This window comes from Etheostoma cragini, chromosome 12, assembly GCF_013103735.1.
Source record: "Etheostoma cragini isolate CJK2018 chromosome 12, CSU_Ecrag_1.0, whole genome shotgun sequence".
In the NCBI taxonomy this organism is placed as follows: domain Eukaryota; kingdom Metazoa; phylum Chordata; class Actinopteri; order Perciformes; family Percidae; genus Etheostoma; species Etheostoma cragini.
The window spans coordinates 11,371,439-11,382,226 of record NC_048418.1 but is presented as its reverse complement, the minus strand read 5'-3'; the positions used below and the strand labels follow the sequence as shown (position 1 = coordinate 11,382,226).

At 39.3% G+C, this 10,788-nt stretch overlaps 1 protein-coding gene and 1 long non-coding RNA gene across 2 annotated transcripts in view; one reads left to right on the top strand and one right to left on the bottom strand.

Moving 5' to 3' along the window:
- Positions 1–1,264: 1,264 nt before the first annotated feature.
- loxl5b (lysyl oxidase-like 5b) lies at positions 1,265–5,986 on the bottom strand. Its single transcript, XM_034887817.1, has 8 exons — positions 5,451–5,986; positions 4,932–5,396; positions 4,479–4,587; positions 3,904–4,041; positions 3,567–3,723; positions 2,592–2,687; positions 2,373–2,488; positions 1,265–2,168 (listed from the first exon to the last, which is right to left on the bottom strand). Exons 1-8 carry the CDS (start codon positions 5,824–5,826, stop codon positions 2,162–2,164), a joined length of 1,464 nt encoding a protein of 487 aa, XP_034743708.1. The 5' UTR covers positions 5,827–5,986; the 3' UTR covers positions 1,265–2,161.
- A 1,938-nt stretch (positions 5,987–7,924) lies between these two features.
- LOC117954218 overlaps positions 7,925–10,788 on the top strand; it is a 12,849-nt gene continuing 9,985 nt past the window's right edge. The window contains exons 1-2 of the long non-coding RNA XR_004658775.1: positions 7,925–8,038; positions 8,267–8,467. This is a non-coding gene — a long non-coding RNA (uncharacterized LOC117954218). The remainder of the gene's footprint in view (positions 8,039–8,266; positions 8,468–10,788) is intronic.

The following is a 10,788-nucleotide window of genomic DNA, read 5'->3' as shown; positions in this document are numbered from 1 at the left end:
AATGCTAATTTGTTAATGTTAGCATGCTTAACATCATCATTAACATCGTCCTCACAGAGCTGCTAGCATGGCTGAAGACTCCTGTTACCTTTGTTCAGAATAGACTTTCAGATATAACCCTCCCCTACAGCGATCCTTAAAAAAAGTCACTGTCTGTAAATATTGTCCTGAAAATTCCCAGACAGACAAGACTGGAGTCGACTCAATGGGAGACAGGGGTATTTTCCAGACACTTTCAATAACACAGACAATCTACTCTGGCAGGGAAGCACCTCGGTGACTTCCAACATAAACCATTTCAATTGCGCTTCATCGTCCCGGTTCACTGCCTTCTGAGCTGAGACTGAGCTCTGTGTCATTGTAAATACCCAACATCTGTGCATTTAACTGTGCAAACATTGTCTGGAGCCTGCATGTTTTCCAGTCCATCACTCAAAACTGCTTTATAATATATAAAGACAGTGATTTGTTAAAGGTAAAAACATCTTTGAATCAGGTGACGCACTGCCCACTCCAGAGTGAATATAATCTATGGAGGTTTGGTGTTTCTCTTGTCATTCTTTTGCTGTTTAAAACAGTGTAGTGATTGCTGCAAAAACACATTTGTCCTTGGTAAAAACATAATTTGAATGACTTGCTGGAGATATTCTCTGGTGAGTTGTGTCCATCCTCCCACTCAGACAAAATATCCCAGTGCTGTTAAACCACGCCCGTTTTAGACAATCCCCAATGGACTTGAACCATGATGCAATGAGTTCTGGGCCAAGAAGTAGTGTAGCAGCAGCTGGAGGAGACACTTCTTTTTACATGCACAGAGTAGGAGAGGTTGAGAAAAGGCCTCCATTCATGGTGCTCCGGCTGTGTTGTAGTAGATATGGCATGGATGTATAAGATCCTGCGGCTTGTGTCTTCACAGAGGCCTGTCAGCAAACATGCCACCAGCGTCTGGCTGCAGGCCTGTTTGTCTCTGAGGCCATGATCTGCACGCATCACTTAAAGTAAAGCTCCTCCATTCAACAGGAAGAGGACAAATTCAGTCCTGCACAGCGCTGGGATATTTGAAAATGAACAATTGCTGCTTTTATCCTCTTTGGTTTTGCTGGATTTAAAACTGAAAGATTTGATCTTAACTGGTCCTTGGCATTTTTGTAGTAACACACAGCTACAATCCAGAAAAGAATATTTAGAGATGAATAGATACACTGGAAAAATTTGACGTTCTGACATTTTAGAAAAAGAAAGAATAGTTATAGTAATAAAGTCCTCACTCCTCCTAACCATCTTTATTTCTTTAAATCCAACATGCCAACAGAATATTATAAGGTTTTCAACAACGTTTTAGCAATATTAACAGTTTTACATTAAAGTGACTCACTTTTCATTCACTCAGTTATACACATGCACATTCATAATGACATCATTTGACATACTACTCTTACTATTTAACATAAAATTTGATATTTGAAGTTTGCTAATGTGACCACAAAGGGATTTAAGAATAAGTGATAATTTGTATTTATCTTATCTTTCAACACATCCCATGAAAAGACCAAATAGTATGAACAAGTTAGGTACCGTCCTGCTACCATAAATACTAATTTTCACAGCTGGAAATAGTCCAGAAGAAATGCACCATTTGCTCCAATTTGAGTAACTTTTGCTAAAAACTACAGTTTCCAGCTGGTTTAGCAAATAATTGTCTTTAAAAACAATTAACGAGATTGGTTGCCAGTAACAAACACATAGAAAATGTCATCCTTTAAATAAAACTGTAAAAGCAAATCATCTGCAAATAACAATAACACAAAGCAGAAAAACAAGACAGAGACAACAAACAAAACACATACTAAACCAGCATTTCAGCAATAACTGTTAATGAACATCACTTGTATTTGTTAAGGCAAAAAAAGAAAGATATATCTTTGTTATGAATTAAGGCATAACAAAAACCAAGAAAATGTGAGGATCTCACTAGGTTGATGTTCAAATTATTTTAATCTCTGCATTTATTTACAGTAAATGCAACACAAATGTATGGCAGTTACAATTAAAAACTAGCACCAGTTGCACTTTGTTAGTCATCAAGTCATTTTTGTAGTTGCAGAGTACAGGGAGAGATGTTTGCTGCAACACATCTACAGAATACTTGAAAACGAAGATTTCACACTCTGAAAAGGGAAAAAAAGAGACATTAAAATACAGACATCCAAATTGTAAACACACAAGACTTGATACAGCATCTCTCAAATACAATCTGACTGTTTAGCCCCTTCTTCTCATACATCTTCTATTGTGTAGACATTCTGAGTTTAACTAGATAAAGAATATGTCACATGCAGCGCTCATGTTCAACAGAAAAACTGGAACAGTACCTTGATACTCGACAGTTGCGTGTCTGAACATAAATTCCTGTGTATGTGATATCACATCTCACTACGTTGTTAGTGAAGTCTGACTCCAGGACGTGGAAATTGGGATTGACCGTAACCTGAAAGTCATCAGAAATAAAAAATGTTTTGGCAGCTCTGCGGGTAGGTGAGTAAATATTGCAAAAAATAAAATAGTTATAAAGTTGATGTGACATGTATTACCTTCAAGATATAATTTCCAGGAGGTACGTCAGTGATGTCAATCCACTGACAATCGATATTGGCAGCGTACAGGTCATGGCATCCTGGACTCAGTCCCTGAAAAGACAACCCAAACACCCCTCTCAGTGTGGTGTAAAGCTTTTGCTCAGGCTCTTTGTGAGACTTTGACTACTTTTTTCCTACAAATGCTGCAAATGAAGCAGATTTGAGTTTTAGTTATACAAACAGTTCTTTGGAAGCAAAACTGTTACAGGAAACCAGCACTAAGCAGTGCAAAGCCAGAATCAAATTACCCAGACAACTGATATAATAAATGTTCCCATTTCTTCAGGATGTTTTCTTATTTTATTGGCGTGCACTGGAGTTTTAGTAAGAAAAGCATTTCTCAGAAGTGGATTTGGAGGATTTGCAAAAGAAACTCCAAACAAAAGTCACTGCCCTGTTCTAGATGGCCATCTCCTGGGACCTGGATGTGTCTGTGTAAGGCTTATGTAAAACGTATAAGGTGTAAAAAACAGTAACAATGACTTATTCTGACCGAGACATAAGTCTTCCAATAAATTCAAAACAAACCCAATCAAAGTTGACTTTATTTTTAATCACTCAGAGTGATTCATTCATTTTCTCACTTCATAGTTTTCCTTCTATCTGGTATATATCTGGCATATTTGTATTTTGAATATTCTTCCTGTAATGCATTTTATGAGCTGCTGAGTGCTTGAAATGTCTCTATTCAGGAGTGAGTCTGGATCAAGGCTAGATACCCCACAGGTAAATTCTAAACTGGGTAGGACTGACTTCCAAGACCTTGTACAATATAATCATGTAACTTTTAACTTTGTACAATTAGATGTATCTGTGATTGTTTCTGATTCCTCTCTCCTAGTTTCCTCAGGTCTTGATCTCAGTGAGACTACCTAATTAATAAAAAGGTTACACAACATTTACTTAAAATACTGTATAAGTTTATATTACCTGTGTATGAGATGTACAGGCGTAGCGCCGCCGGAATCCGGGTTCACAGCCCGTGTCCTCCAGGCAAAAACTAGCTTTGTGTCCCTCGGCCACTTTACGTCCACTGACGATATCCAGCAGGTCGTAGTTACTGAAGGCATCCATGCTGTGGTAGTGTCTGAGGGGGTAAAACAGAATAAATTGGAAAAAGAATAAGAGTTTCTTACTTGTGCCATGGCCCAAACCTGGTTCAGGGATACCTTTAAATCCCAAATTATTTTGTGAATTCTGAGTTTAATGTTTTTATCAGAGCATTACCAGAGTAACGTCATTTCCCTTTCAGGCTGAATAAACTTACTGGTGACAGCTGTGCCAGTCCCACTGGTATCTCGGCTTGACAGGAAGGAAGTCAGTGGTGCCTTGGTTTTTCACTTTTTGGGGGAATCGCAGGAGTACTCTGAAGTCAATGTCTCTCACAGCAGGTCCGTAAGCTGACCTTGGATGGATCACAGGGGAAACAGGCATAAGCTACGTTGAAAAGTGCTACGTGCGGCTATCCCGGGGGCCAGTATTCAGAGAGCAACGGGTTTGTTCCATTGTGCTCAATGCTTTAGGGAAAACCAACCCAGAACATTTATGTCTTGGCAGGACATCATGTTGGAGAATCCCTGCTCCATATTAAGATCACACAGTTTTATAACTCCAACAGAACCGTTTTCCTGCCACATTGTCAATGTATACAGACATTACTGTAAGTTGTTTTGGAAGAACCAAAAGTTACGCCAAAATAATTCAAATTAACCTTGAATGAGCAGTCAAAACAAAGGAAATACCTGTCTGTTGAGTGTGTGTGTGTGTGAGTGTGTTTGCGTGTGTGTCTGCTTCAATGTCTATGTGCTGAGGAAGTGAATCCCTTTTGGCACCTCAGATTACCTGGCTAGACAGTTCTCCTCAGCTGCACAGCGGAGCGCGAACATCTGCATGCGCTGGACATACGCACCTGCTTGGATGGCATATGGGTCTGGCACAAGGTCTGGCAGTCCTGGGAGAGGAGATTAAAGGAACAAGTTGTTTTGATATGCTGAGATCTTAATGTTGCCAGTTTATGTGTGTATTCTCAGAATAATTTACTGAAAAAGATGTATCCATGCTGAAAATGAAAGCAGCTGTTTGTTGGCAAAATTCAAAGTGTTTTACATTCCTGAGCAATCAGTCTGGGATCCCAAATTAGAGGTTTTCCCTTCCAGTCATTCAGTTTTTTTTTTAGCTCAGTGAGTGAGACATGACACTTAGCAAACTGCCTTTAGAATATTCATGAAACAAGTTTATTTAAAATGCAAACTAAGAAGGCCGTATTCACTCCATGTCATTAGTGCATACACTTACCATTTTGGAAATATCTTGTTCCATACCCTGTGCCAGGCGGACGGCGCGTGCGGGCCACTGACCTGCCTCTTGTGGGATACGAGTTGTAAAAAACAGAATTCCTGTGGTTTTTTAACGGGTTTCGAGGGTCGTCGTTAATCATGTCTTCTCCGTTACCGTTTGCCTCGTTTGAACCATCCTGACTACGTGCAGAGGATGGAGCACGAGCCTCAGATTCCCTTTCCAGAGCTGTGGGATGTGCTGAGACGGATTGATCTGTCTGCGCGTGTTGCCTGGAGACAGACATCGCCTCTGGCACCGCGCGTAAGAGTTGGTATTGCGCACCGGGCCCTGGCTCTCCTCCTCTGTTGTGCGGTGCAGGGGCATCCAAACTGACACGTCGTATACTGCCTGGAAAATCGGCAAACCTCCCTGATGCAGAGGCGTTGATTGTGTTGGTGTGTTCCGGGTTAAAGTGTTGTGCTCCTAGATAACCTGCAGCTTCTGCTCCGTGTGGGTGCTCAGGCTGCTGCCTGGCTCCTGACGCACGACCGTTAAAAGGCGCATACCGTCTAATATCGCGTCCTAACGCAGTAGATCCTGGCTCTACACCGTGATCAGTCCTGAACGGTCTGGATTCAGTCTGTCCGGGTCTTACAAGCGTCGTTCCTCTTTGCGCTCCTGGCATTTGGCTCCTGGTGCCATCCCTCCTGCCGCCAACATAAACCCTCGACTGGCTTCTGGACCGAACCGGAACATGGTACTCTGACCCAGTGCTCATTAAACTATAAACCTGCCCGTTGTTCTCCCACTGAATCTGACGCCGCCAGGGCCCAGCTGTGCGCTGCTGCTGCCCAAAGATGAGGGGAAGTTGTCCATGGAAAAGGTATAAAAAGAAGAGTGACCATTTTGCCATGGCAATCAAACTAGACAACAAAAATCCCTTCTGTAAGTCAATGATAAATCAGAGACATGAATTTCGCTCACAGATGTTGCTTTGTGGAAAGTGGATGAAAAGTAGGAGTGCGCTCTCAGTTCCAGCTCTTACACAGAACAACATATCAGTTCTCAGGGGACTGACAAGGGGAGAGGAGGGCTGCAGCCTTTTTTCTTCTCATTTATCGAATTCAGCCCAGTTTCTTACGCAAAGTCAAACTTTCTACTAAGAGGATTTAACCCATGCATTGCCGTGGCTGTTACACAAGACTGACACATGGGCGTTTGCTCAGCAAACTTTACGCACAGGTGTTAACTGAAGTCATCTAAATGTTACCGTTCAGCCTGGTGATCAAGAACCAGTCCACCCAGTAGGGGAAAACACTTTATCTGTTAGTTTTCTGTTTTTGATTTCACTTACAAATCAGTTCCTCCTCAGAAAATTTATCTAGAGAATTTTATTAAAATTAGAAAACAAAAATAATCTGAATGTTCAGTTTCCACGTCAAATAAGTGCCACTCACGACCAGTTTGTCAATAAACAAATGTGTTTTTAACCAAATCTACAAATATTGTGCAACGACTTTGGAGAAGCTGTACGACATGGCTTCATGGCCTCATGCAGAACTAAACCTCCACCACAGGGTGGCAGGATGCATCTACATGTCTCACCAGGTGACCATCTTGCACACACTGATGCTCTGAGAAACCGGATCTGCCTGAGACAATCTACAGCAGATCCATAAAACAAATTGTTGATCATAACGTTCCTGAATTTCTTTTGGCATTTGAGCATGTGCTGGCTGATTTCAAAAGATTTTGTCAACTTAATTCATGTTTTTGCTAAATTTCATAATAGCAAATCCACTATGTTGTTAAACCATGTTGTAATATATAAAAACAAAAATTATTGAAAACTAATTCAACAATGATTTCCTATGGAAGAAGTTAAACTTATAAATGTTGTATAAATGTATCTTTAAGATTCTTTATTGTTTTTATTATTATTATTATTATTATTATAATTATTATTATTAGTTACGAGCGTGGCGTGAATAGTGGACCCAAATGCAGGAGAGCAGGCTGAAGTTTATACCACATATGTTCCAAGTAACAGTCATGCATTTAAAAGCTTTTTTTTAAGTAAAAGTGCATTAGATTCAAAATATACTTAACATACTAAAGTAAATGTACTCATTAGTACAGGAAAAACACTAAATCAATAAATTATAATTAATGATGCATTAAAGTGTAAATGTAACTTTAATGTTTCAGTTAGCAAAGGAATTTATTTTAATTACTTTACTGCAAGGTATATTAATATGTAATTATATATCATTTGAATTAATAGTCTGAATCTTTAAAGTTTTGTTTGTGTGTTTATTCATTGAGGAAGGGGCAATGCATATCAATACACATGAGCACTTGAGTCCAACATGTGCATGTGCCGGATTTAGCCATACAGACTAGTTTTCATCTGCAGTCTCACCCTGGCAGATGGATGGCACGAAAACATACAAGAGTGCATAAACACATAAGCATAGGTGCATGAACATAAACTCATAAAATCACATAAAACAGATCCATAAGAACACAAACACATAAGGACAGACATAATCACAGAAGTAACTAATTTGATCAAATACACGTAGTTGAGTATAAGGATATTGAAATACCCTAGTAAAGTACAAGTACCTTGTGTGTTAAAAAGGGAAGTTGCTCACTTAGGCTGCGTGTGTATGGGGTTATTGAGTACTAAAAGTACAGACAAGTACTAAAATAAATGACATTGCCTATGTTACTTTGTTGCCCAATGTTGCTTTAACATATAACTGAAGATATTAATATAAAAATCACTAATATATCATGACTGTGTATTCTGTTCAGGTTGGGAATTTTTTGATATGATATGATATGGGTATACACACTATGAGTCAGCCAGAGCTCAGTAGGCCTATTTGTCACCTCTCACATGAAGTGCCGTGGTGTGCATTTCCTCAGCCAAATAGGGCATCAGGATGGTGAGCCTGCATGCTTTTCTATTCTTAGTCTAAGAAACAATTTCCCCCAGTCCAAAGTGCAGCTCCGCCCCGCTCTCTGCTGCCGTCCAGATTTATCAGAGCCACAGATCCTCAGCACTGGTTTGGCACAAGACTTCCAGAGCAGGACATGTAAGCCACAATATTTAGCCAGTAAGTATAAATGTTGAATTTAGTCTTTCTTGTATATCTGACCTGAAAGTAAACAAATCACAACAAATGTTGCCACAAAAACTAATCTTTACTGTTAACTAGGAGTGCTTGTAAATAAAATAAAGTTTCTGGTTGTTTTCATGGTACACCTACAGCAGCAGCAGCTCTTTCCCAGAGTGAAAGACTAATTCTTTTACGCTTTGAATATATCTTATCCCATGAATCTAGGTATCCAGGGCAGCTCACAGCTTTGCTCCTTGTGAGATTTAACGAAGATGATGGTCTTAAAATGGTTTTACCACAAGAAAACTTCCCCACAAGGAATATACCTGTTGTCTTCCCCTGAGGCCTCACACTGCCAGTCTGAGGAGTTTACAACTAAATGATATATCCAGAGGGTTTACCACAGATCATGGGGAGACAATACAGGTGAGAAGCTGAAAAAATGTGTGAGAAAAGAAATTGAAGATTATTAAACACTGTTGTCCCATTATGTGGACATTGAGTTCCTCCTGAAAGCAATGATTCTACGGAGGAATTCCAATAAAACTGAACGGACTTTATAGTGTAACCTGATTTAAAATAGAAGTGTATGATAAATGATGAATCATATGTTAGTTGACGACAGTGGGAATGCAGATCATCAGGTTTCTTGTAACACATGCTGCTTATCGTTAATTAACCTTTGCAAAAACCAGCGTGGTCAGCTCTCCTCACATTTCAGCTTTATGTAAGTATCACGCTGCCGTATCTATCTTCATGTTTTGGTTGATCTACACTGAGAGCACTTATAGTGTGAGCTATTAAAACTGTCTCAGCATTTGACACTTATACCAGACTTAAATGTTACCATTTGATGTTAAAGGGTTATCTTGACCTTTAAGCTTTACTGGGTGTGATTGCTGGCTGCTTCTGTTTTAACACTTTTTGAATATATGTTTCTTCGACCAAAGAGCTCCACAGTTACAGAAAGGAAGACAAACATAAAGGATCCAAGCAAAGAGTAATTTAATGTTTTTTTTCTTCTTCATGGAACTGGATAAGATTTTAGGACTGAGCAGCCAAATATAGCTGTGACAAGATAAACTAAGAGAAACTATGTAGGCATTGGTTGCGTGTATTTCCTGACCCAATCTTGATCAGAAGTACTTAGTGTATTTATTTGTTTATTGTGGATTTTTTGACTACATTTTACTTTATTCATTCACGTTATTTATCAGAGACGTCACACATTATTAAAACCAATGTGATGTAAATGAGTCACATTTATCCAAAAGGCTGCTATTTATTTATATAAACCTAATAGCAACAAAGATTAGTATACGTTACACTAAAATTAGAAGTTTAAAATCTAGTGGTAGTTCTTAATGCATATTGCATGTTATATTTAGTTTTGTATTGGTGAATGGTTACATGGGGTACCTGCTTCTCTCTTCAAATATGTTTTACAAATATCATTTCAATTAAAGAGGATGTACAGCCCAGAAAAAAGAACACCTTTAGGATTTGTTGCAACGTTAACAAAGTCAGTTTGGGTAACAAAAAATAACAAGCTATTAAAAATGGTGGAAAAACAACTAGAACAATTTGACTTCTATTGATGTGTAATGGTGAGACTCCAGATAAAATTAAACGTCTGTGTCTTAGGAAAAAAATTCCCTCTCAAGATGCAGGGTGTTGGAACTTTCTTCTTCTTAGAGTGAATACAAATTTGTTTGTTGGGTGTAGTTAAGCCTTCAGAGAGGACAGTAGAGAAGCTGCTGTTGTGTATTTGCTCCTCTACTGGCAGGATAGTATCACACCATTTATTTCTCTGGAATGGGTTTTATGTCACTGCATCTAAACTGGAGCGAGTATCAGGTACCAATCATCCATTTTTGTGACCTGAATCAATCATAAGCACCGGGCCAAAGTGTTCCTGCATCTCGATTTAGGATTCATAAACAGTGTATTAATATTTAATAAAAGGCTTAAAACACACTACAATGTGGTTGTAAGCACATCTAAGTGTCCTGTGGACACTTATTAGTGGAGGCTGCTATAATAGTATGAACAGAATGATGAAATAATTAAACACTGATGTAAAATATTATGTCTTAATAGGAGAAATTATGATTGTTGACAAATACTGTACATTAATAAGCAGTTAAAACATCTGTACCGTGTCATATGTGTCTTCACATTGATCTTCTATAGCATTATAAACAAAAGCAAACAAAATAAATGATAAAAGGCATAACTAAACTAAACTACTTCATAGTTTAGAATTTTTTTAAATTTTAATATACAGCTCATAAATGCTATATTACAGGCTACACTTCAGTTGTTCACAGTTGTTTAGTCACGGCGAGGTCATTTCTTTACTGGCATCCCCACATGTGTTCACATGCATCAGGGGTCCTCACCTATTCACACAGTGGGTCTGCACAGCATGTGACAGCTGCTCATCACGTGCCTCTGCCTCTCCACCTAAATATGGACGCCCTGGCTGTTCTTTCAGGGTTGCCATGGTGGTGGGTGACGTGGGAGCACAAGGTTCTCACCTTACCCACCCGGTGGTGGGGCGTAGGGCCTGGCCCCTGAGTCAGATCAGGCGGTGGAACGTCGAGTGGGTGTGTGGCAATCAGCAATTGGCTGAACACTCAGTAAATATATTCCCCTGACAGCCCAGACTCCTAAATATAAACTTACAGACCAGCTACACTCTGCTCCAGACCAACTGTTGGTATTTAAAGACCCTCAGAAATGAT